Source organism: Nyctibius grandis, chromosome 26 (assembly GCF_013368605.1).
Source record: "Nyctibius grandis isolate bNycGra1 chromosome 26, bNycGra1.pri, whole genome shotgun sequence".
NCBI lineage: Eukaryota > Metazoa > Chordata > Aves > Nyctibiiformes > Nyctibiidae > Nyctibius > Nyctibius grandis.
Window position 1 is genome coordinate 2,191,441 of NC_090683.1, and position 27,188 is coordinate 2,218,628.

Genomic DNA, 27,188 nt, shown 5'->3' on the forward strand with positions numbered 1-27,188 from the left:
CTTTATTTTTTTTTTCCCCTGTGAAAATGCAGGTCAAAAAAACATTATTTTCAAGAAATCACAGTTTTATAAAGTGTCATTCGTTCAACACAAGCAAGTCATTCCATCGCCTTCACCCACGCCAGTACTGCCCCATCCCAAACAGATTCTCAGCTTCATGTTGCTTTGCCAACAGTGATTTTTCCAGACTTTTAGAACAAGCTACACAACAAGAGCTGTCTGTGCTTATCACTCCTACTGCTATTTGTCCTCCTTACTCTGAACCAGGGTTCTGTCCTAAAGACTAATTAGGTAATTACACACAGTTTCAGCCAAATTTTAACGTGGATAACAAAAAGCTTTCCTGACTTTTTCTTCTGTCAGTATGGCACAGCCAGTCTTGATCTGGAAGCTGGATTTTTTTATGCCTGTCACAGCAATAATGACCAGCCAAATTAAGAGGAAACTGTTTTGGCAGCAGAAGAGAGTCAAGGAGATCTCAAACTGGTAGGCAGCAACACCACGAAAACCCTGGAGATACTCCTGAGAGCAGAACCACGTTTCAGGACAGTAAGAAAGCACCAGTTTGTGGTATCAGCCAAAGCGCCTTTCCCACCTGGCAGGGACTGCTGACGCCACAGCCCGCTGTCACGTCAAAGATTTGTTAGGTGGAAATCTGCAGCCTTATTTTCTCACTTGAGGTGGCAGCAAAATAAGACTGAAGGTTTTGGACAAACCAGGATGGAGATCCTGGTTAATGCTGGTGTGAGAGTACAGGAGAACACAGACATCTCCATCTACCCAACGAAGACATTCTGGGTTCGCAAGGGTTTTACTGCCTTTCACCCATTCACGTAGGTGGCCTGAGATTAATGTTAATGCTATAGATGAAGTGTAAAGCTCAGCAGTTCTGTAAACAAGAGGGCTGCTGCACCCTGCCCTACCTCTCGGCAGAACTGGAGTCGAACAAAACCGTACACCCGGACATCGAAGCATTTTGCAGACAACAGTGAAAGCCACGAGACGCAGCCTCGGGGAAGGGAACAGACCACGCTTTCGTATTGACACATCGCCAACAGTTGATGTGTCATATTGACACATCACCAACAGACTCTTCTTAGAAACAACCAACAGGTTTTTCTCCTCCCCCCACCTCAGAGGAAGCCTAGGAAGGGTGTCAGGCGTGGGGAGATGGGTTGGTGCACTGAAGATGTGCTTGGGAGCTCCTGGGAAGGCATTTTGATCCCTCCTGCTCCAGAGCTTACAATTCTTAGTAGTTTATGGCACCTAAAAACCAAAATCGAGCCAACCTACCCATTCCCCCCACTCCTTCCTGGAAGAGATGTGCGTAATGTGTTCATTGTTTACTAAAAAGACTCTTAATGTGGCATTTCGGCTATAATTTGGTGTCTACTTTGGACAACCTATTAAGTGCTTTAGAACAAAAAGTGCTATAAAAACTATACCCATAGTGGTGACAGGTTTAATATTTCTTCCAGAGTTCCACTTTTTTATTGCATCACAACTTTGATTTTCTGATTAGGGATGTCACTGCTGAGTGTATCAAAACCAGCCGATGTTCTGGGAGACCAAAGGGGAAGAGTATCAGTTGCTTAAGGAGCGTTGGTCCTCAAAAAGGGAGGCCCAGAGCAGAACTTTTCCCAGTTCACTTGTAAGTGAACTTCACTTGAGAAAACCGATGACATTCCTGCCCCGTTGTGTCCCCCAGAACTCTCACGGACCTGGCAGGGCCTACCTTGCTTTTTGGGAGCTGTTCCTCTACTCAGCCTGGATGTAGACAGCCCCTGCTCAGAGGACACTGTAGATAGAGCACACTGGAAGAGTCACAGGACACCATCAAGTGACCCCGATTTCCAGGCGTGCAAGGACTCGGAGCAGTCCTGAACAAGTACACTCATAGCTTACACCTCCCTCTGGTTTTGTTCTGGGTTAAGGAAGGGCTAGCAACACCTGCCCGTCTGAATTTCACTTGTATAGTTTCAGTATACTCCAAACAATTCACAAATCAGTAAAAAAACAAAGTTCAAAGCTTAAGGCACTACGGGCCCAGCTGCCCGTCCCACTCCTTTAGCACGTTCTGACACAAGGGGAGCAGAACGAAGCCTCGTGCCAGTCCACAAGGGCTGGTGAAGACAGGCTGAGCTAACACACCACGCAGAACTGGGGCACTGATCTCAGTTCAGACCTTGTCTGAGCTGACTGAGCCGCAGTCCCTTCCCGCTCCGAGGGGAGCAGGCTGGACGGGACAGTTCACATCAAGTCCTAAGTCAGCAGTGGAAACAGGATGGAGGAATACAACCCTTCCATCCTGCCCACCAAGGAATACCATACTCCTCCTGCCCTACCTGCCAGGCAACGTTGGCAGCAACACCAGAGAGAGAGCACCAGCTCCTAAGTTGAGGAGGAGACCTGAAGGTGAGAGCTGCAAGCAAAGCTCTTTCTGGAAACAAAGTTCTTTTCTGATTCAAGAAGGAAGCGTCTGCGGGGAAGGGTGGGAGGTGAAACCAAGAACCCAGCTAGTTACTGCTGTCGATTTTCCCCATACAAAAGGCTTGAGGTAGAGATGATGCTACCCAAAGCCTACAGAAACGTTCAGTTTTTCCTCCAGCTAGAAGGAAGTTAGCCAGCTCCCCTCGGCACAAACAACCACAGCTGCACTGAAGGTACCCAACCTCCTCCTGTGGGCAAGCCCAGCAACTACGGGCTTCACCTCGGAGGCTGAGCAGGAGTTCTCATCCAATCCCCCTGTTCTCCCGAAAAGCACAATCGCATTCCTCTGAAAAGCAGGAATTTCCACCCACCGTTCTCAAGCTTAACCCAACACTCACACCCCAAACAAGTAATTCCCACTGTTCTGGGGAACATCTAAGCTCAGGATATGTCTTGGGACTGGATCAGAACAGACAACAGAAGTGAGGCCCAAGAGCAGTGAGCTGCTGAACCGCTATCCTACTTCAGCACAAAACACCAGCAACTGCACTTGGTGCTCCATGGCAGGGGTGGTCAGAAGCTTTTGCAATTCCTTCTTTCACCAAGGTAAAAACCTCCAGAACAGGAAGGGCTTCACGGCCTGTTCTCCAGTTGACCGTGTTTGACTCGCCATGTCCAGCTGACGCTGCAGTCGGGGGCAAGGGTGCACTGCAGCTCAATGCCAGAGTCGGGGACCTCCATGTCGTAGTGAACTGGCTGGCCTTCTTTGGTAACCAGACTGAAAGCAGGGACTGGTATCTGTGAAGCAGAACAAACAGATCTGAGTGGCACTTCAAGTCTTTTTCAGAACATAACATCCCTCTATCAAACTCAGCAAACAGCTTCCCAAGCCGAGAAAAGCTCCTGGAGAGACGCTTGTGCTTGGCAGGAACATGCTAACCTGATCTTGTAAGAAAGTTATCTCAGAGACTGGACTAGGCAGCATTCACCATGCTGCCGAATTGCCTCACCCAAGTTTTTGAGCATTGCAGGTGGCTGCTGAACTACCTGTGTCTGGGCACTGTGAATTCCTCTGCAGGCTAGTGATATTTTGCTTTGTGATGGCCAAGAGCACGAAGTACGCCAAAGAGAACCAACACCGCTAAAATGTTTTCTGGATTCCTGCAACCTCTTTGTTTAGAGATGATCACCACGTTTTACTCTCAGATGAGTCACAGTCCCACAAACACTCAGGAGTTTCTTTCAGGGACTGCCAAGAGGCCCACAGTGATGTTCACTGGAGTCTGCCAACATCTCCTCCAACCTAACAAGTTAGAAGCATCACAGCCAAACACAGCCCGTTTCCCTTAGCTGGTATTACTGCTCTTGATGAAAAACTCGTATAGTGATTCTTCTTTAGGGAGAGGGGAAAGAATCTATCTTTATAGTCAAGGAGAGGATTTTTAAGCTGCAGCACAGGTACTTTCTAAGATGGAGATCTCTATGGTCCCTCTGACAATCAGCCATGGCTTATGACTCAGAAAACATCTTCTGATACCACACTTACAAGAGCAGCACTGAAATTATGTTACTGAATGTGTCATTATAAGGCTGGTGAAGGGTGCCAGGGGAGGTTTAGATTGGAGATCAGGGACAATGTCTTCCCCGAAAGGGTTGTCAAGCACTGGCACAGGCTGCCCAGGGCAGTGGTGGAGTCCCCATCCCTGGGGGGATTTAAAAGCCGTGGAGATGTGGTGCTGAGGACCATGGGTTAGTGGTGGGCTTGGCAGTGCTGGGTTAATGGTTGGACTCGATGGCAGGTCCTTTCCAACCAAAACGATTCTGTGATTTTATGATTAGGATCCTTGAATGCGCTGCTGGGTCACCGGTTTTAAGGCATTATGAGGCTGCACTATGGAAGAAACTGCTTCTCAGACAAAATGCTGTACTTAACTCCCAGCTTTGTGTCTCACCTGGCTGCTTATCCCAGTGGCAATGTCTCCCACCTTTGTCCTGTGGAAATCCCTGATGTGTAAATTTTCTCCGCTCAGCAGCTGGATCTGGATTTTCACTCCTGAAATGCGTGAGAGAAGTCATTAACTTCTGCTGTAGGCATAATGACTTCACAGTCCAACACAGAAAAATTGACTAGCCAGGCACATACATCAGACGAACTCATTTTTGTCATTAAGCTTTTAATTTATGCAGGTCTTTTGCTAAGCATGGAGGCTTGCTGAGGACAGCAATGACTCAGAGAACCGAGCTGGATTTAGCAAGAAAGCAGCTGAAGAGATGTACTGATTTGCACAACATGCCCTCAAAATTACTTTGTAGACATTTATGGTTATAAAGCATATATAAACCAGACTCTGTGTGTCCAGGAACTTCTCTGGCTTTTACTAGACTGTATAGACTTGAGTGCCTTCCACCCATCTATGACTGGGGCAGACTTGGCCTCTTGATCTCCCACATGCTTTTAGAAGGGTCTGTGCTGACACAGCAACTGAAGGATAAGAAGAGCTCAAAGACTCCATATCCCAGACCCTCTGGATACTGAGAAAATGATAGCTGACCATTTATCCAAACTTTAGAAACTCAGACTCACCATTGAAATAGCTGGGAGTGTCCGTGTGTCGGCTGCGGTTCAGCAGGTTGTTCCAACTGAAGCTCTGTCCGTCTGTTTGGCTGTTCCAGGAATGAATTCCAGAGCTCATAGTATCCCTCAAGCTATGAGAAGCCTTCATGGAGTTCTGCAGAAGTAAGCACAAGTTTGTCAAAGGCTCCTAAAGAAAATGATCTTGCATGAGGTAAACATTAAAATAACCTCAGGAAACAAAAAATAGAAATCCACAGAGATTTAAGGCTGGGCCTTGAGTCATTCAACATTTTCCTGCCATTTAGAAAAGGGGATGAGTAGCAATGCAACAATCTGCAGACGTAGTTATTCTCAATAGTCAAACCAACAATCAGTTGAAGAGCTGGATGAGAAAAAAAGGGGTTTATCATACTGAGTGACAGGAGAATAAAGCATCAGATAAAATTCTAATGTCAATAAGTGACAAGTAACACCCAGGAAAAACAAACAACTATGGACCGACATCGCTGTAATGCCTGGAAAAGCCTCTACTATCTTAGAGTCACAGAAGGTCACTCTGACAATGTCAGCATAGTGGTAAGTACCAGTCAAAAGTCAAATTAAATTTAGGGTTAGATATTAGGGGGAAAAAACCCCAGCAGAGTCACATCCCACGCTGCACACCATGCCGTGCCAACAGCTGAACTACTATACAGAACTCTGCTCAAAACTCCTCAAAAAGCATTAGATGGCTGAGAAGAAGAAGAGAAATAGGAACTAAAGATGATGACAGTCAGAAGTGACTCCTGTAGAGGGCAGGCTGCACAATTTTGGACTCTCTGTCTTTGAAAACAATGATTGAAGGGCTTATGTCCTTCCCTGGTTCAACAAGGCTTATTCAGTGTTTCTCACCGGTATGCCCTACCTCATGAGCACCAGAGACCGAGTGAACAAAATTAAACGTAGTATTTAAGTAACTTGGACCATGTAAGTCATTAGTATGAATGGGTTAAAAGAAGTTCATGGAGAACAGATTCATAGGCTGGATAATGAATATCCAAGAGCAGCGTCTCTGTTCTTCTGGTCTTTCCCTAAACATCCCTTTAGTGGCCCTGACCAGGAAGCAGACCCTGGGCTGCACAGGCTCTTTGGTCCAGCTTGGTCCAGCTCCTACGCTCATCACTGCTTCTTCAGTTCCTTTCTCCTGCACAGAGAGGGTCAAGGCCACTGAGATTTTCCATATCCACACACTTGATGCTTACTATGAGTATACAGCACAGGAGAGCAACAGGAGGACAGGGACCCATGCTGGACAGTAAACTAAAGAACAACTACAATCCTAAACACCCCACTGGCAAGAACAAAGATTTCTTCCCAAGGTACTCGCCAGCAAACTGGGTGTCAAAAAGCAGCAACAAACGTGAGAAACTCTCTAGATGTCCACTGGTCACAGCTTCCAGTTTCCCAGAGGTGGTTACCCTGCCACAACTGTGGGTTACACCCACAATACCACGGCTAGTATCCATTTCCACTCACCTTCTCACTGGCATCTGACACAAACGGGCTGTCGATGCTGAGACATGAAAGCATTTGTTCTTGCTCTTCCAGCGAGTAAGGCTGGGAAAGGCTGTTCAAGAACAGTTCTGCAAGCAAAAGGAAAGAGAAGGAAGACATTTCTAGTGTTTCCTTTCATGCCTCCCTGCTCTAATCACAGTTACTGCAATTAACACCCAAAGCCTCTTCAGCATTACGTAATGAACGTTGATATTAGTGTCCGCAAAACACACGACACAGCTCCTCTGCTACGTAGAGACTACGGCCACCACTGTGAAAACAGGGAACTGAGCCAGAAAGGACACATGAATTGTGCAATGACATGCAAAACGCCAGAGACAGGACTAGCACCCAAAATTTCCCAGTCCTTGCCTGTTATGTCACCTATCAGTCTCCACTCTAGATCCATTCACATCGTACCCAGGGAAAGGTCAAACTTATGTACTCAATTCCTGCCGTAAGTTGCACTGATAATATCCAGACCTTGCAAGGCTGCTGAAGATCCAAACCCACTTGAGAAGAAAGCTGGCCCTCAGCAACCCCTAAAATGCCATTCCTCAGTTTTGTGACAACAGTGACATTTCAAGACACATTTTTTCCTAGCTTCAAGTTTTCAGTTCATTTACAAAGACTAGAAAATACGGGATAAACAAAGCGAAAGGTTGAGCTACACTGGGGGCAATAGATCTGTACTATTACTTCATTGATTTTCACACTGAACTTACTCCTGGTTTCCAAATTCTGGATTGCTGCTGGTAATCAAACTCACTGGCTGGTGGCTGGAGGTTTTCCAATGCCCAGAACAAAACAGTTGCAGACTGATTTTAACTATACCGCTTTGTTTGACATCTCTCATCCAATTGGCTTATCCCTTTATTAAAAGAATTCTGTTTGAAAACCTCACATTTCAGAGGAAGCTGAATTGCAGACAGTGTTTATTTGGTGCACATAAAGACAAGTCTGAAACTGGCTGTTTTCTGAGTGGTTCCTGCACCTCTCTCAGAAGATCGCTCCACAGAGGGTGGAAGGAAATCCTGATTGCTACCTTTGTGGCATATTTAATTAGTTAAGAACTACTCGTTTTGGTAATTTCAAGGAAGGTTGAGCAATTCGTGTAACGAGAGAGGAACTATGAACAAAATGACATCCAAGCTCAAAACCCAGAAATAACTGTCAAGAGGCCAAAAGAGAGCAGCTGTATTTTTATCGTGCTCTCAAGCAAAAAGCTGAATTCCCTACATAGCACATCACTTACCTATTTCCAGCTGCTGAAGCTCTTGCTCTGAAATGGTTGTTGCTCTCTCCACATGGCTGCAGCTCTTCAAGGGGAGAGGAGTTGAGGAGAGAGGTGGAGGATCCCAGGTCTCAGGTAATTCCTTGCACACGTTCCAAGGGGTTCCCTCGACCTCCTCTGTTTGCTCCAGGGACGGTGGTGGTAGGACTGGGCTTGCACAAGAAACTTTGACTGCCAATTTTGGGTCAGAACCAGGCTCAGAAACTGGGCTTACTGTGGGGGACAGGGACGTCTGTGGATTTTCTTTGTTCAAAGAGAAATGTCTGGGCTCTCTGTATTCGCCTTTCCAGGGGCTTGTCACACCTCCCACTATAAAAACAAAAAGCATGCAAACATTATCAAATAAAGAAAAAGAGGTAAAAGTTTTCCTTCACAATAAGAGTTTCTGAACTGTATCTTGCTGTAAAAATGCCCAGCTTCTTCAAAAGACAAAACCAGATCACCTTGACAAATTCTTGCTGTATTACAGAACCTTTCAGCAGGATTAAGAAGGAAATAAATTACGGATAGCCTTAGAGGCAAGACTGGACCACAAGTCTGAGTTACAGGTCAGGATGCAATAAACCTCTGCTTTCAATTTTGCTGCATACCAGGCTCTGGCTCACGAGATGCAGCTGATAAATATATGTAAAATATAAATATATGTAAAATATATTTAGCTGATATAAATATGTAAAGGGCAAGTGTCATGAGGATGGAGCCAGGCTCTTCTCAGTGACATCCCTTGACAGGACAAGGGGCAATGGGTGCAAGCTGGAACACAGGAGGTTCCACATAAATATGAGGAAAAACTTCTTTACGGTGAGGGTGACTGAACACTGGCACAGGCTGCCCAGAGAGGTTGTGGAGTCTCCTTCTCTGGAGACATTCAAAACCCGCCTGGACGCGTTCCTGTGTGATATGGTCTAGGCAATCCTGCTCCGGCAGGGGGGTTGGACTAGATGATCTTTCGAGGTCCCTTCCAATCCCTGACATTCTGTGATTCTGTGTGATTCTGTGATACTTCAGCTGAATCTGAGCCCAGCCACAGCACACACCTTAACAAACCCACATAAAGCACAACATCGTCTACTTCAAGAAGAGAAGGAAGAAAGAGCATGTGACAGCACACAGGAAATTTTAATTTATTTGGGTGAGAAACACCCGGCTGTGGGCAAAAGCTATAAACCCCAAAATACACATCAATGTTGAAGCCTGTGCAAACGATATACTGAACAGTAAAACATATTGGTATTTCCCATGGGACCACTCTGACATAATTAGTAACTGGCCACTTCTCCAGTGTGGATAAGAAGCTTTAGATACAGGAAATTTCTACCTTCTTCGAGTGCGACACTGGTCTTAGCTTTCAGTTCAGACGCAGATGCTCTCTGAACAGGCTCTTTCTCCAGACCCATTTTAATAATCTCAGCAGTGAGAGGGTTGCAGGAAGGTGGAATTTCCCTCAGAGGAGGTGGCTCTTTAGCTATCTGTGTAACAAACAGGAAGCGAAAGAGGTTAGACCAGAGAGGCTTCATTTGATTTCAGAAAGGTTCTTCCCACCCTCAGAGCGTTTCCAACTGAAATTACAGCATTAAATGAGAGAGCTGAGCAGTAATTTTATTACAGCTGAATGGCTAAAAAGTCACACCCAAGTCAGGAGGAGGATAGGAAAGAAACAGCCCCAGTATGTGTAATACACAGCAGTCTAAGAGGTGTAAGAAATAATCAGCTTTCAAAGCAAGGTTGGCATCATTGTAGATGCCCAGCTGGCTCTCAGCCAGCCTTCCTGAAATGACTGCTCTCTAGCTAAGTATAATGAGATTTTACAGGTTTATGTATCTTTTACGGGTACTTTGGGCTCTTGGGGTCACTTACCTTCAGACAGAGCGGGTGGTTATAATACTGGGTCCAAGGGTGGCACCCATTAAGCATGTGCAGCATCATACAGCAGCTGCTCCAGACATCCACTTTGGAGTCACAACGCTTTCCCATGACCACCTCCGGAGCCATATGAGTCTCTGTGCCAGGCACATAGTTCCCTAAAACCATTCAAATGAAAATCACTGCATATAAACTAGAGATTTGTTCCAATGCAACTGCTGGGAAGCCTAAAGCAGCCTCCTTGTCTTTTCAGTTAAAGTGAGAAACAAGTCACCTTAACCAAAAAAGCAGCACTGTGTGCTCTTATCAGCTGTTCAAAGGCTACATCTCCGTATCAGTCCCACCCCTTATACACAGAATACAGACTGAACTCCCGTTCCAAGCAAATTTGGGAGGCAAAACATGATGCTCCATTGGTGACCTCGGCATTAGAAAACATATCCTTCTCTTTCAACAGCTGCATTGAGGAGCACTGTAAAGTTTAACTACCCAAAAGTCAGTGAGGAATTTTGCTTTGCTGGAGGTCAGGATTCTTCCCCAGCTGTTCAGTGAGGTTAAATGACAAGTCAGAGTTGGATTTTTAAGTTTTGATAAGGTTTCTTGCAGGGACAAAACACTGAATGTAGTACGCTGATGTAATCTTACAAAAAATACAACAGCTTTCTAGACTGGGAGATAAGGACCACCTTCCAAGCTGAAGTTCATTTTAGCTGTCAGTGGGATAGATCACAGTAATATCAATAAATGCGACACTATGAGCAATGTTAAGTCTGGAAAATACAGTTGCTTGCAAATTAGCTGTATGTAAATGTTCAAAAAGAAAGAATGAGTCAGAAGGGCCGTTCTTTAGAATCGCAGCAGCAAATCCTTACCTGTGACCAAGCACTTTCCCAGGCCATCCGGGTGAAGGTGAGCGGAGTGACCAAAGTCACACAGAAGAGCCCTGCTTCCATCATCAGACAAGAGCACATTTTCCGCTGGCAATGAGAAGCTTTTAATTAGTCAGTCTCCTTTGTATTACAGTCACTGAGATTGAAAAAAAAAAAATAAAACCAAAAGCCCACAGAACTACAGTTTTTTGAGCCCAAACCAAGGTCTATTACTGCTATGGAGTGTCACTGGCTTAAGCAAGTACACAACTAGAATTATCTCTACTTATAAACTATGAATTATCTGCTCTGGAGATTCCTCTGCCCCAGTGGTGGGGCAGCCTGGCAAACAGCCTGTCAGACCCACCAGATGACAGAAAGAAAGAGGTGACAAATATGATATGCCCACCTGTTCAGAAGTAAGTTAAGCTCTAATCTCCAATGTAGAGCTGAAAATCTAGTAAATAACCTTTTGCCACTCAGTAATCTCCAAGCAGTTTGCCTCTTGTAAGAAAAAGGGAAGATCAAGGTACCTTAAGTACCATCCTACCTTTTACATCTCCATGGAGAATGTTTTGAGCGTGAAGATACTCCAAGCCCTCTAATGCCTGGCCCAAGTAACTGAGGGCTCTGTCCTCCGGCAGGCAGCCACTCTGTTTAATTAGCTGACCTAGTGAGCCACCTAGAAAGGAATCCAGAGAGTCCACGTTAGCTTATCTTCAAATTCTTCCCAGCATCATCAGCGTTGCTCGTGGTTTCTGATGAAGAAATGAGAACTGCCAGGTCTGACAGCCCTTATCTTCCACACATGGGTCTGTTCCTTTTGTTTATTCCCAGAGCTCTTACAGAAACTGGCCTCTTTCATGAAGCCTTTTGCTTTGTGTCAGTTTAATGGTGTTGCTTTGTATCAAAAGCATCTACTCTGTGATCATATCAGACACTTCTAGGTGCTACTGATCACCAGCTTGATTCTTCACAGGCTCTGTTTTCCATGGTCCTGGCTGGAAAAAGGAGCATCAGGCAATGGAAGCATCTAGGTTTGCTGATACAGTATCCCCTGTTCCGGCACCATGTGCTTTACATGGTGCCATACAAATAAACATGAAAGCAAAAAAAAAAACCCAGCACCAGCTGTGTGTTTTAGTGAGAATTTGCATCTGCTGTTCAAGAGATCTACATCTCGAACTGGAGTGAAGCAGGACTGCAAACAATTCCCCCCAAGACAGACCATTGCTACACACCAGCAAGGGTTGCACATACCTACCCCAACCCACTCAGGAATTAACGCTAGGAACACTCTGGATACACCAAAGAATTAACAGATTTAAAAGTGGGGCAGGAGGAAGAGGAGATCAACGTCCACTGCATTCAACAGTTACAATGGTGCTTCCATTGTGGTTGTTCCTTTCTCACCCTCCATCAGCTTCATGAAGATGGTCACCCAAGGTCCTTCCTTCACAGCTCCGTACAAGGGGACAACTTTAGGACTTGTTATTGCAGCACACGTCGTTAACTCCTCTGCACGGAAGTGTTCGACTTGTACCTAGAGAAACAAAGAAGAAGAACTGAACAAATTTTGTGATGAATCCTGACACAATCGTCCCTCCCTGATGCTTGGGTCAGAGTGTCCCACACTGTTTAACAGCAGAGGCACAAGGATAACCTTCATTAACAGAAATCAGTGGGTGCAGTAATGAGTGGGAACACTCAGAACGATTCTGAACAAGGACGATGAGAGTCCCTAAATCCTCAGTGTCTGAGTAAAGCGAAGATTTGTCAAAAAAGATGCCAGGTTGCAATACCTCCGGCTTATGGCTGAGTACTGGTGACCTTCAGGAGGAAGGTTAATTTCTGTCTCAGTTAGAAAGATAATACCGACAACTTAATAACCACAATAAGCACAACGCTTACTCTGCTTTCATGAAAGAAGGAAAAAAAAAATATTTAAGGATGGTGCAGTACTTGGCCAAAATAAAACTCCTCCAAACACAAGGGAATACGAAATATGGCCACAAGCAGTGGTCAACACTATCACCTTTTTAGGTGGTTCTCAGCCTGCACAGAAAAATGGTTAAAGAAAAACTCTATTCACTAAGTTTGGCCAAACAAAATAAAACAAGAATTTGCTAAAGACCAGAAGGAAAACATGAGTCATTAAGATTCTGGTGGGAAAAGGATGTATCATGTTTCTTCACTGTCAGCAATCCAGCTCTAGCCAGTTTTCTTTAATCTCAAGAATTCGGGGAGCAGGTGCTTACAACACCGAGTATGGCGAAAGAAGGTCAGGTAGTCCCCTTCTAGCACAGGCAGCCAGCAGTAATTCCAGACAGTTACTGATGTAAAACAAAATACATTGTAGTTAAGAATTCAACTTGCACGTTAGAACTCACTGGTTCAAGAGTTTGGTCTGAGAAGATTTATTTCTGATCTACAGAAGTATATTTCGAAATCCTCCAGTCATTAAGAAAAAAATAATTGACATTTTGAAAGACTTCAGCTTCTCCTACTCTCATGTCTGTCTTTTCAGCACTACCACTCCTCTTTCCTGAAAATATACCCCACTAGTAACAGCTGTTTCTGCTAAGACTGTGTATTTGCAAAATGGATAATAAATTTAAGCAGTTATACACTGCCAGAAAACAAGCTGGTCACGCTGCCACAAAATTCCACCTCTAAAATGTGAGGGTGCAGAATAGGAAATAATTTTCTACGTGCTTTAAATACGTTTGCTTCTATAGAGCTGACAAATGAAATGGTTAAAAAACGGGACAAGCTGGCTTAGTCTTGCCACTTACATCTTTCCAGAGGCAATACATCAAGCTGAGACCAATGTAAACAAGAAAAAGCAAACATTTTAAATTGAAAAATGCAAGTTCCAGTTCTTTTTGCGTATAACATTTTTGCACTCAAGACAAACGCTTCCCACGCGCTTGCTGAAGTTTTCTATTGGAGTAATGTGAGAAACATCAGTTCACAGAGGTGATGAAAGTATTCAAGTGTTAAGTTCAACCAAAATAGTTTACATTCTCATCATCTACTTGCATTATCACTCTGCCTTCACCTCTGAGGCCTCCTCATGGCTGCCTACAAATCAATACTCTGAATCAAGTATATTCCACACGCTTCATAAATCGTATGACAATGGCATATCTTGGTGTACAACAATTATGCCAACTTCTGGAAAAATAATACACATCCTTTGCTGCATCTGTAACAGAATCACCTCATTACAGTGTGCCAGTATTGCATATGACACTCACTGAGCAGATGAAAGCTCTTTCTTCGTGCCTACTGCCTGCCTTAATTTTTTCCTATTTTATTCCTTTTTGAACAGACAAACACCTACCACGTCACCATTTACACTAGACATGTTTTAAGACGAGCAATGTTAGATAAGCAGACAACCCACAGAGCTGTTTCTCCTCCGCAGTCACCAGGAACATACTTAAAATCTTTCTGAAATCTCTACTCTCTTGGCCCGTCTCAGCACAAAACCCAAGATGCCTTGTAGCACGCTTTGAAGGCCAGATGAACCTATTTCTGGCTGCTAAGCTTGACCCCCTGTCCACACACAGGTTCTCTGTCTGCTGCTTCTCTCCATGCCATCACCTAAGTTCTCCCTCGGCCATAACCACAGCGGCATTTCACTGTGACTGTACAATAAGGTATCTACAGTCCGTGGTAGCTGGAAGGAGAAGATTTTTTCTCTGTATGTCTTTTTGTGTCAGGAACCTCCCCCTTTCTTACACACAGTTACCTTTTTGGCAGCACACTGAAATCCTGTCTGTTTGTCCTCTATTTTGTACACTTCTCCGAAAGAGCCAATGCCCAGAGAACCGTGACACTTGGTCCAGTGAACCTCTTCTCTGTACTCATAATCCACTGGCTTTAGTTTCTGGAAGTTAAAATCAGAAAACAAGATGAAGCAAGGAAAGAAACACTGAACTGTTGAGCTCCACAGACAGAGATCAACATATTCAGAAAAAGAGCACAATGATAGATACCGCTGCACCTCTCTAAACCCCACCCCCCCAAAATTACTTCTGTCACAGGCTTGAGAGGAAACAAAACAGGAGGAACTATTTAATTTCTGTGGGCTCTGTTTGATCTAAATGAGTGCACAACCATTGTTGTAAAGAAAGGCCACCAGTGTTTGGATAGCTTTGGAGCTCCAAACTATTCCCTTCACATGCAGGACATAACTACAAAGCTAAATCCTACCAACAAAACCAGATTAACGTGACTAAATGTAGACATCTATGTGTGAGCTAAACCTTTTTTTATAGTTAGTAGACTGAGATTGTGCCTTAGGTCTCAGTGTAAACATATTCAGGCAAGTGACACCCTGAACTCCACTGACAACACCGACAGGGTCACGCTGCTTCCAGTGAAGAGCCCTCTAAGAGGAGTTTAAGGCGGCAAGAAAGAACTGAATTCAGAAGAAATGAACCACGCCTCTAAGATTTACATGCATTTGCTATGCCCAAGCCCTGCGTTTGGCAAGAGACAACGGGCGAGTTGCTGGCTTCCTACCAGAGGCAGCAGACATGCTTTTTGCACCTTCACGATCTACATGTCCCTGGTTTCTGTCTGTGTCACAGTCAAGGTCATCTATAGCCAATAAAACCTCGCAGGCTGTTCACCTGAATGCACTGGGTTCTTTCACAGACAAACAGAGAAGACATGTTTGAAGACTGACTAAGCACAGAAATGCTTCTCATGCATATTTTGTGAATGAGCGAACAAATTAGAGCCACCAATCTAAGACAGGGCTTTATACCCTTGAAAAACCAAAACCGCAACTTTAACTGGCGGTTTTCAACCATATCAAGAACCATTCAGAAAATGCAGTCTGGTTACACAAGCCAGCACGTGGATGCACATTATGTCTCTTCTGAAGGCCAGGAGAAACTCCACCTTCCACGACCCTGGTGTGTGGGGTCAGAAGATCACCTCATTAAGTAGCACGCCTTCATTTTCATCTGCTTCATGGAATTGTTCCTTCGGGTCCAGCCCACCTCCTCTCCACGTCTTGGCGAGGCTGGCTAAATTTTGTGGTTCACCGAGACTCACGCTCCCCTTCAAGGCGTCTACCAAGTATTCTTCCACGGAAATCTTGTCTGAACTAGATTTCATGGACTGGTTGACGCACTTGGGGAAACTATATTCTAAGTTTAGGCCAGATAAGCGATTCTCACTGTCTTGATAGTTGAGATCACCATGGAAGTACGTCTCCAGAGCGTTACGTTTCATGGCATGGAGAGGACTGTCCAGATGTGGGAAATGAGGGGGTATTATGTTGTAGGGAAAAGGATGGAGAGTTTCAGGCTGTGGAACACTGTCCCTCTGATAGTGCCGTTTCCAAACATGATTAAGGCACTGAATAGGGCTTATCAATTTGTGCAGTTCTGTTTTGTATTGGTTCCTTGGTGAATGGACTTTGCTCGTGGACAGAACTTTCTCAGGTTTCTCAAACGGCAGCGGATCATAGAACAAGTCCTTTTTCAGTTCCGAAACCCAAAAATTGTTTCTGTAAAGAGTATTTTGGTGTGATTCATCCTCCTAGAAAACAAAATGAAACAAACAGCTAAGTAGGAACCTCAATATAGCCATCCAAAATTCAACCAAGAATTCATAGAATCATAGAATAATAGAATGGTTTGGGTTGGAAGGGACCTTAAAGCCCATCCAGTTCCAACCCCCCTGCCACGGGCAGGGAAACCTTCCTCTAGACCAGGTTGCTCCAAGCCCCATCCAACCTGGCCTTGAGCACTGCCAGGGAGGGGGCAGCCACAGCTTCTCTGGGCAACCTGGGCCAGGCTCTCACCACCCTCACAGCAAAGAATTTCTTCTTCATATCTCATCTCAATCTCCCCTCTTTCAGTTTAAAACAGTTCCCCCTCATCCTGTCACTACTTGCCCTTGTAAAAAGCCCCTCTCCCGCTTTCCTGTAGCCCCTTCAGGTACTGGAAGGTGCTAGAAGGTCTCCCTGGAGCCTTCTCTTCTCCAGGCTGAACAGCCCCAACTCTCTCAGTCTGTCTCCATAGCAGAGGCAATTCACAGAATTGTTAGGAGTTGCAGGGGTCTCAGCAGTACAAAAGGAAGGTTTAAGGATTCTCACCTGGACGGGAATTGGGGTGCAGCTCTCTTGTTCTGGAGTTCTGGGACTTCGCCTGCCAGCAGTCACTGTTTGTATTTTCAGCTTGGATCTTTTCTTGTGACGTTTCTTTTTGGTCTTACCGCGATGCCTCCCTCTCCAGCAGGTAGGTGCCATCTTCCCCTCCGTTGCATGGGCCACATTGTTAGGGATTTGATCGAGACTGTCTGACCGGCTACTGGAAACCAAAATGCATGAAGTCTCTTAGATCTGACGGTGAAAGCACACCTCCAGTTAACAATTCTGACCCACAGAACAAGAACGAGAATTAGCAATTCTGCCTTCTGAGATTTCAAGAATAAAGCACGATAACAGAACTTCTTGCCTTCTAATATGTAGCATTTGTAACTTCAATATCAAGGCACAACAGTATATTTGGCATTGTAATTAAGAAATATGGAGGGGGGGGCAAACAAAGCATTAAGTCTCCAGTATTTGCAAATTCTGCAAGAAACAGCAAGACTAGACGGCAAAATAGAGGAAAACACACCGAACGTCTCCAGGTTGCTTTGAGACAGCTTGTGTCTATGATTTATAGTGAACAGAGATTATGTATAAATGCAATTTATTTTAAAAAATTGCTAAAATTAATAAAAGCGCTCATAATATAAATGTCTGCTCTATCTGAAAGAAAAATAGGCTTCACACCAAAGAAAAGTGCACTCAAAAATAGCTTCAAAAAGCCAAAATGTTCTGGCACGTGAAGCTCAATACTCCACTACGATTTCTAGGAATGCATATATACACAAACCAGCACTGGCCAGCGCAGCAGCTGGGGGTCTGTACAAATAGACACAACTCTCAAGAGGAACATTTGCCTGCACTTATTCAATACCAATCATAGCAATTCGATTTTTTTAATCAAGTTGTAAGAGAAAACAAGATATTTGATCTTCAAATGAAGAAATCATAATCGTTGTGCTGATCCATGCAGTATATCACCTGCCTTAACGGAACAGTGATGTGGTTCACAGCCAGCATTGCTCTCTCCATCCTTTCCTGCTGTTTCAGTGCACCACTGAGTGCTAAAAGATCGAATAAGTAGAGTTCTAGGTGATGGCATTACCACATCGCCTTGAACCTGAACATACAGCTGGTGTGGATTTCACATAAACCCTCTAAGAAATGGTTCACTCTACATTTCTTTAGTTGGCTCGTGGGACAATGTCATAAAGTCAGTGGGCAATGTCAAACCAAACACCTCACAAGGCCAAATTCAGTGTCTGAAAGCTCCCAGAAAACAGGCAGCACCGTTTTCTATATCCCAGTTACCCACTTCAGAGAGCGTTGGAGGTGCTTGGTAAAGCTCCAGGCCTTAATAAAACCCCAATAGGGCACATATTCTTCATGAAGAAAAAGTGGCTCACTCCCAGATGACTTCAGAAAAGCAAGTCCCAGGCCTCCATTTTTCTATCACAACTGTTACTCCCCCTTTACCACTTTCAGCTTCTCTTCACAACTCTACTTCTGTCGCTGATGCTGTCATTAAACAAAGGTTCTTCTCTCATCCCCTTTTGTTTATGCTCCCCAGAAATGAAGCAGTTCCTTTTTCTCAGGACTACTTCTAGCAGCAGCCTAAGCTTCCCACAACTTTTCAAAGAGGATGGTGTAACAAGGTTTTAAGAGCATCAGGACAGTTCAGTTAAAAAAAGACTGAAAACTTTCCCTTGGAGCCTTCTACTTCCAGACCATAAACCTCAAAAAAAAAAAATCACTCAGTCATTTTAAAACAAATGTGACCACCCAGAAATAGAGGCAGAAGACTACAAGGGCCAGTAAATCAGCAGGCATTGACAATAAGACAATGCAAGGTGTTTTGAGTGGTTTGTGCTTCAACTTATATTTTCTCCTAACACAAAAAGGTTTTGAGGAAGATGTTTGGGGAAAGACACACTCTTCCCAAGCCTCAGAGAGAAAAGCTAATTCAAACAGGAGTGCTTTTGGAGAAAAATATTGTAAGCACACAGAGCCAGGGTGATTTGGAACAAGTCAGTGCACACAACAGTGAAAGTGGGTATTCATAAGGAGTCTCTCACCTGTAACGCTTACTATGAGCAATAAAGGATCTCTCTGATAAAGTGGGGCTGAACTCTTGACTGTTTTCACCTGCGTGAAAGAAAACAGGATCATCACATGTCTTCAGTATCAGGCAACATCTCTCCTGGTAACAACTGGACTAAGAAACAACTCTACCAACTTGCTAAACCAAACGGTGATCCAGACAAATCACCACACAGTCGTGCCACATCACCCACACTACGTTCTTCCTCCCCCAGCATTAGATAGCTTCCCAGCACTGCAATCTCCCGATGCCCCAGCTCTTTCCCACCTCACAACTTGATTTTGTTTTACTTCTCTTTCCCCCTCTCTTTTAAAACACCTTTCAGAAGTCAGCCAAGAAGAGATGACCCAGCAGGACACAGGTTTATGGTAAAAGCAGCTAGGTGCAACGGCCACATGCTGTTCTGTTATTTATGCTTTATTCAGTGGATGCTGCCACATTATTAGGAGATTTCACGAGCTTCCTAAATAGAGACTGGGATGTGTCACCAACTCCACCCCGCTTGGGATTACAAATAGATTTCAGCTCAGCTCTCCAGGAGCGCAAAGCGAGTGAAATCTCATCCTGCGTTACACATTCCTTTTTCTCAATGAAGAGCAGACCGCCCCGCTACTTACATTCTGCTTGGGCAATAATAGAAATTGATGCACAGCCTCCTTCTGTTTCTTCTTTTGCTGTTCCTTTGGTGATTACATCATTCAGGATTTTCCACTGACTGTGAAAGATGACCTTCTTTGAATCTTCGACTTTGCAAACACTGCTCTGTTTTTCACTCACTGTCTCGTTCAGCCCCTTCGTAGCTGTGAGCTCCTTCTTGTGCTTGACGGCTGGATCTGGAGCTCCTTGGCATGTAATTCCCATCACTGCCATTTCACAGGTTCAGAGAGTCACTGAGAACAAAAAAAAAAACCAAAGTAAAACATTTGCCAAAATACTTAACTTCACAGGCAGAAGCAGCTTCAAGTTCATGAGAAACAGGAGGCTGCTGAAGGCAGCAGCTTACTAAATAATTTAAACCAAATCAAGGTCCTGCCCAGCCTCTGAGCATGGAGCTGAAAAAGAACCCAAGGCTGCCAGCTCTCCATCCCTGATTTGTACCACTGAAGCTCTGAATAATCATTATTCTCAGTACTAAAAATAGGAGACCGCACAGGTTTCAAAGGGAAATTTATTTCTTAGTATATTCCCTTAGCTTAAATACAAACAGTGAAACCACATAGAAGAGGGAACTCTTGTATCAATAAACAGGAAGAATATTCACAAAAAAAAAGAAAAAAAAAGAGAAGACACAAAAGATTTTATCCTAGAGTGCACCTATGAGAAATTACATTGTTCTCACACCACATAAAACGGCCATAAAATCATGCCAATTACTTTCTTCCTTGTACTCAGTCACTCTCAAATCCATTTCTCATTTTTCCTTCCAATGAAACAAGGCTAAGCAATCTGCCTGCCCATACATAACTCCTCCCTCGCTCCCCTTCCTTCCCCTTAATCACCAATAACTTTTGAAATCCTTGGGTCAAGCCCGACAAAAGTAGAGCTCTTAACGGTGTTTTGGATTAACGCAAGTTGGTGTTGGGTAGCGGACAGCAATGGTGCTGGAGAAGACGATCCTCTTTGCTTGGCAGCAGCTGGCGAGTCAATCAGCGCGGGCTGCTGGCTGACCAGTTAGCGTAAATGTAGCTCCAAACAAGTCCCAGCACATGCCAAATCTTGGCAGAGGAAGGTGGAAGGGAGCCAGGGGTGGAGAAGTATAAAGCAGCATGGAAGCAAGGCACTGCGAGACAGGACAGGGGCATATTGTGGGGTGGAAGCCAGGAATGTGGAGAGTTAGGGGTTCCCTACGAGCCCACAGGAAATAGGGCTTTGGTTTAGCCCCTGATCCCCTCACCTTGGATCCGGAAAAGTTAAAATAGTTATTTTCTATGTTTTAAACCAGAACAGGCTCTACTGCCCCTTCACTGTAGAGGTCACTTCCTCATGCCAGTTCTCTCAGAGCTCAAGTGCAAAATCTTAAAACGAACATTTCCATCACTAAAGAACCCGTGAAAATTCAGAGACCTCACCAAATGCATCCAGGTGGTAAGTACCACGAACCCAATGTAAGACGAGGAGGAGGGACACTTGAACAGAGGCCAGCAAAAACAAGACCTCGGAACTATTACAGGAGCACATCTTTGAGGCTCATCAGTTTAAATCTGCATCAGGGATTTTCTTTTCCTTTTTTCTTTCCTTTCCACGACCCCTGAACAGCTGCCTGGGGCAACAGGACATGGCTAACAGGCTGGCAACACAGAGATCAATCAGGAAAATGACAAAACTAGTGGGTGCTGCGTGCCCAAAGGGCCACCAAGGAAAGGGGAAGGGAGCCCTTTGGGAGCCAAGTGCATGAACCTTGGTGTGATGTGTAAATGAGTCACCTAACAACCTGGCAGGTAGACAAGGAAAGTCAACAATGACTGCATTCAGCGGCTAAACACAGAACAGCTGCTGTGCAAAAGCAGCGCTGATGACAGTATCCCACTCATTACGCCCGTCCCGCTCCCTCTCCTCTACAGAAATTATGTCAAATCTCAGTGCTGTAAAATAATCCCTTGGAGCAGCAGAAAGAGAGCCTGCCAGATGACTAACCCAAGCCACCAGTGACCAAGCTGACAAGTTCAGAGCTATTTTTAGACTCACTCTCTCCTGATTTGCATTAACTCGGTCTCTCCTCGCCCTCCCCTCACCTTCAAGGACCTTCAAGGTCTGCAGCGCAAACCCATTCCCATCACCCAAAACCACCTAATTTTACAAGTCACTCCTCAGCTTAAGTTAAAACACAACAGAGGGAGGGGAGAAGCAAAACTGCAAGTCCTTGTCGCCCTCTGAAATGGAAAAGAATAACAAGGAAACATTACCGAGATTACAGTTGACAAAGCACATACCTCACTTGCCGACTGAAATAAAAAAAATAAGAGGTAGCTGTTGTAAACGTCCTCTAAGACAGCAGCCGCCAGCGCTCAGACAGTTTAATGTGTGACTCAGGTCTACAAGGCCGTGTAGGCACAGAAGCTGCGAGCCCAGCCCTGTTTAACTGTTGCCGCACAATTTTCAGGTCCTTGTAAGAACCAAAACCCCAACTATTTTGATGTACACCAAAGGGTAGTTGGCAGAAGATGTGATTAAAAAAATATAAATCAGAACTTCTAAATAATTTTTGAAGTGTAACTTCTCTTGAAGCTACATATTCAGAACTGAACAGGCGAGACTCATCTTGGAGGGGGCACAAATCCAGAGAGGCCCAAAGCATTCGTAAGCCCCGTTAACTTGGACGTAGACACTCGGTCTCCCAGGCCCAGGCCCCGTGCACAGCTCTTCTCAGTGAAGCTCTAAATACAAGGGAGCCTTGGGAGCAGTAAATGGGTACCTGAGGTTCCACGGCAAGACCACTAAGAACAGGATTTACCCACATGAGACACGCTGGAGCTGCGGTTTCAGCTGCCTATTTACTTGCCGTCGCTCCAGGATGAGCACAGCTTCCTGTGCAGACATCACTTAGGTACACGCAACACGAGGAGCTTGAAGTTACTGAGCTGGAGGGTGGTTGTTTCATACCCCAAACTGCTTCTCTGGTTTTCAAAACCTCTTCTCCCTCATCCAAGTCACTGAGATTCAACTGTAATTCTTGCTTTCAATATCCCTGACGTTCTTCCTTCTGTAGACGTGTGAACGGGCCCATTATTTTCGAGGGAAAAAAAGGGAAGTCGGGTAATGATGCAGTAGATAAAAGTGAATACTGCACCCCTAACCCACAAAGGGCTTTTGCTAGTAGCACTGAAGACTACTTGCTCCTCCACTAAGGTTTTACACTCACCTCTGGTTAACTAATGGTAGTTCTCACTGCTGTAAAAAAGAAAGTGCGTTTTTACAGAATGAAAGCCAACCACGGTATCAGTCGTGCTGAGGAGGCACGGGTCCAATGGCAGCACTCCTCCCCCAAATAATGTCTGTGCTCCTGGGAGAAACTAATATACTGTGTAAGGTACTAAGATAAGGTATTCTGGACTCAGAATTAAGGAGACACTCAAACATTATTAATATAAGAGATAGCCATGTGCTTTCTGCTCCTTTAAAACCTCCTCCCTCACCTCTTCTCTAAACAACTCCTTGTTCACCCTCTTCAGCTCCTCCATCTCAACTGGAAGCTATTTGTAGCAGGGACCTTAAAAGAACATTTCTGTGTTTCATGAAGTTTCTATATAGATAGAAAGAGAGACTCATAGCTGGAAAAAAGTAATGCAAATAGCTCTCCAGCACTAAAACACTCTGCAGCACAGCATAATATGGGATCCTGCTTGCTCTGCCTGGGTCAAATCTCCCTTGCCAATGGCTTTTTGGAGAATTTCAGTTAACATTTTGCAGAGTAGCCCATAGATTTGGTTAAAAAAGACTTGGGAAAGAGCTTTAAAATATACATAAGACTTCATAAGTCAGCTTCAAAGTATGAGATTTCTTCTCCTAGTCTGAGTGTGAACGTTCAGCAGCAGTTTCACATTGACATTTAGTTTGAAAAAAAAAAAATCGTGTTGTCTCAGTGAGGTTTCCCACTTCCTTATTGAGAAGAGTTTTATGAACAATGCATTAACTCAGGTTAGGCTTCTCTTTTGCAGCTGCTGCTGGTTTATTAAAACAACACAACTAGCATTTTAGCAATGTTGCTTTGCTGACCACTACAACAAAGCAAGAGCTGGGAAGAGCCAGGAATTTATGCATCACTAGATCAGGGAATGTCAAATGAAAAGAAGAACATACACCTTTTGGGGACCTTCCAGTCCTAACAACTGTCAGTAGGTATTTGAGAACGTGCCAAGTCGGCAGCCAAAAGAACCTGCCTTGAGTATTAGCTACAAAATTATCATATAAAGACAACAAACTTTATCAAAAAACACGTTTCATCAAAGAAAAGATGACATTTGTTAAAAAAATGAATCACACTAATGATCTGGTTTGGGGCCCAAGGAGCAGATAGAGATGTACAACCCTTTCAAAGCCCAGGCACCACTTCCCTTTGTCCCTGCCTCCTCGACACTGTCTTTCTCTGCCTGGATGCGATCGATGAGTTTCCTTTGCCTACCCACGTTTCAGATGGAACTGAAATTAAGACGGTTCCGTTTTCGGCCGTGTCAGTTTAAGGCATATTATTGTAGCCTGGGCCTGGGGTGGTTATTTAAACAAGCTCAGTGCTGTCAGCAAGGGAGAAGTTTCAATTTGTGTCAGAAGGGACTTAAAAAAGTTGTAGCACTCAACACACACCCCTACCTTAAAACATGCTTAATGCCATTTTAAGTTAACATGTTTAAGAGGGAAAAAAAATACTTCCCTTGTGTATCTAAGAGTTCCAAAGTAAAAATAAATAGAATGCCTGACTGATTAAAATACTGGTGAGTCACATCACCAGTTGCTATTCCAGGATGCTCACAGCCTTCACCTCCTTTGCGTTCACCAGTGTTGTCCATTTGTCTGTACAAGGAGCTCCTGCACAAACTTGTCTGGTTCCTCTCGGTCTCTCGTGTATTGTCAAGCTCTGCTGCACGCAGGTTTACCTGGCGATCACCAGGTAAAGCTAAACCTTCTCCCTAAACCGCCACGGAACTGCCTGTTCGAAGGACTGCACTATCAGCCTTATGTTCATAAGTTATGTTACAAATGTTAATAAAGGTGTAAACACATTCTTTAAAGTGGTTTGATAGTAAATACTTCAAAATCCTGTTTCAGCCATTTGTCTTGCTTACTGTAAACATCAAGATAATGAGCTTCAACTGTCTTTTTAGTTGCCAGACATTAGTATATTGCAATAGTTTGGTTACAAAGTCTGTAGGAAAATATTTGACCGCGTTTAACCATCAGCAGACTTTCTAAAAGTATCTAAACACACCTATCTTCATTTCCTCAAGTACAAGCTTGAGTACAGCTCACCCCTTAACGATTCTTTTCATGTCGTTGAACAAAGATATGAATAACACCATTTGCGCAGAGTTTATAAACATCACCTCAACCCCATTCATTCAAAGAAGGGGCTAATTTCTCCAAACTAGCTTTGCAACCAAGTATAACAGAAAAAAATCAGAACAAACTTCAACCTGACAAGGTTTCGCTTTCCGGTCTGCCTTAGCTGTTCTCACACAGGCTTTTAGGACACTGCTTAATGACATCCTGGTTTTTAAGGCCCACTTGTGGAGTGAAGCTATTTCCTAAATTATAACAAGATGATCTAATAAAGCAGGTAAATGGACAACTTCCAACAAGAGCCACAAACACACATTAAACTCAACTCTGCCCAAGCAGGCAGGACTGAGTTTTCACCAGTTATTAGTATCTGTTGCTTTGCAGCTTGCAATTTTCAGTCCCATTTATAAAACACCACGTAAGTCTACAAGGAAGCAGCAAGGCTGAAACGCTAGGCAAACCCAGAAGTTTAGTATGTAGTATAGATAGAAGCATTTCTATGTAATGACTGGTCCTGCAAATTCAATTATGATGATTTTATACTATAAAGTAGAAATATGAACTGCCCAGAGTAGTTTCTAACTGCCCATCCTGCGCAAGCTCCTGTGAGACACACTCCCATACTAACTGCAGAAGAGAACTGCCTTTTAGACAAGACAAGGTCCGTATTCTTCAGGGCCCTGATGTCACTAAACTGGGACCAGCAAAGCCCAGTTTCCTACAGATTCAAGTCCCTTACATCTAGCCCTCACAGGCCTCTTTCTGGTCCCCCCACGCATCCTCTGGATTTCCCTTCCCCAGCATCCCAGACCCTTTCCTAACTCAGATCTCTCTACGCTGAGCCAGCTGCTCTTCTTAGAACTTGGAAATCCTTCTGTCTTCCAGATCTCTATCCCTCTGTCTCCACCGGCAGATTTGACTGACACTTGCCAGCAAACTTCAAAAGTTGCTGAAGAAAAGTTAAAAGAGACAGCCTGGTCACATTTGCCTCCTTCCCTTTAGCAGCCAGAGTAATAATTAGGCACCGCATCCCTGTTTCAACAAAAGCTCAGCTCTACCTTCTCCCATTTAACGCTGAAACAAGATTCAGGACAGACAGTGGCAAAGTTCATTAACTCCAGCGATGTTGGACCAGGTCCCCCAAATCCTTCAGGTTTTTGAGCTGTTCTGGGTTTGTTTGTTCCACTCCTTTTTCACAGCATGCTACACAAAGATTCGCTCTCTTATAGCAGTTAAAATTTAATAGCTAATAGCTAATGACTCATTCCAAAGGAATCTAGCGGCTGTGCCAATAGCAGATTTTAACTTCGTTAAAATGCAATAAAGCAGCGCACTACAGACACGGATTTCAAAGGCCGACTCGATTATTCTTATCACTAATGTCACAGCAAAGAAGGTGCGAGTTATTACTCATAAAAGAGCGCAGAAAGCCAGCTGAAAAAGAAGTTTAGACGTTGTTTATGGATGCTAGTTTCAGATTGCTGCTTCTTACATGTGCAAAGCCCTGAACACATGTTTCTAATGTAACCGATTAAAGTAGACAGGAAGCATCTGAGATCAACCACAGCAGCAACTTATTAATCAGCAAAGAAGCATTTTAACCTTTTGCCAGAAAAAGAAAAAAAAAAGAAAGAAAGAAAAAGTCACATCAGAGAGAAGCGCTACGGGTAGATGTGAGCAGCCAGGCAGTTTAACTGAACTTCAGATCTTATTCAGTTGGATATTTTGATTAGCTGAGCTCAGGCCTGCCGCCTCCTCCTCCTCCTCCTCCTCCTCCTCGGGAAAGCAGCACCTCGCAACGCCCAGGGGACACGGCAAAGGCTGCGGCTTCACCTCTTCGCTCCGGCGGGTGCTCCGGGACAGGCGCGGCCGGCAGGGAACCGGGGGAGCTCAGCAGCCGAGGAGAGCAGCTTCCGAACAGCAACGGGACATCTGAGCTTTAAACAAAACACCACAGAGAGAGTCTGAGCGCTCGGTGGAGACGCCGGCAGCGTGTGTGGCCGAGGGAGCGCGGCTGCAGCGGAGCCCGTTAGTCGGTAGGTACCGCTCAATGCTCCCCGGTGCTCCCGGGCCCTTCCCGTGAGCAGCACCGGCCGGGGGGTGGGCTCCCCTCCCGCCGCGGCCTGGCAGCGAGCAGGGGGTCCCTCACACCGTCCTCCCGGAGGCGGCCGCGGAAGCAGCAGCGGCGGCGCCGGCAGCGCGCTCCGTCAGGCCCTCCGGGACAGACACGCTCCACGGGTCCCGCACCGAACGCCGCCCCCCGATCCCGCCCCCGCGGCGGTGGCCCGGCACAGCCCCGCTCCGCGCTCCCCGAGCGGCCGCACCTACCGCTGCGGCTCGGCCCGGCGCGGCGCGGCCCCTCAGGCCTCCTCGGCGGCGCCCCGCTCACTGACAGGCGGTGGCCAGCGCTGGCC

General features: G+C 45.0%; 1 protein-coding gene across 6 annotated transcripts; it reads right to left on the minus strand.

The window, feature by feature from the left end:
• MAP3K14 (mitogen-activated protein kinase kinase kinase 14) lies at positions 1–27,188 on the minus strand. Of its 6 annotated transcripts, none has more exons than XM_068418711.1 (17): positions 27,103–27,188; positions 26,608–26,711; positions 19,401–19,673; positions 18,758–18,827; positions 16,686–16,899; positions 15,518–16,126; positions 14,322–14,459; positions 11,978–12,107; positions 11,115–11,246; positions 10,568–10,672; positions 9,690–9,853; positions 9,151–9,301; positions 7,794–8,141; positions 6,521–6,627; positions 5,015–5,159; positions 4,383–4,483; positions 1–3,228 (listed from the first exon to the last, which is right to left on the minus strand). In XM_068418711.1, exons 3-17 carry the CDS (start codon positions 19,651–19,653, stop codon positions 3,064–3,066), a joined length of 2,832 nt encoding a protein of 943 aa, XP_068274812.1. In that variant the 5' UTR covers positions 19,654–19,673; positions 26,608–26,711; positions 27,103–27,188; the 3' UTR covers positions 1–3,063. The 6 variants fall into 6 exon arrangements, with proteins under 6 accessions (XP_068274812.1, XP_068274813.1, XP_068274815.1 ...); XM_068418712.1 differs by having other exon boundaries at positions 26,567–26,711; XM_068418714.1 differs by having other exon boundaries at positions 16,686–16,896; positions 24,909–26,711.

Coding starts and splice junctions, on each gene's coding strand:
- MAP3K14 (XM_068418711.1), bottom strand. CDS start 19,653: ATGGCAGTGATGGGAATTACATGCCAAGGAGCTCCAGATCCAGCCGTC. Junction 11,247..11,977: donor CTTCATGAAGCTGATGGAGG/GTGAGAAAGGAA, acceptor ATTCCTTTCTAG/GTGGCTCACTAGGTCAGCTA. Junction 8,142..9,150: donor CAGTGTCGCACTCGAAGAAG/GTAGAAATTTCC, acceptor TTGTTTTTATAG/TGGGAGGTGTGACAAGCCCC.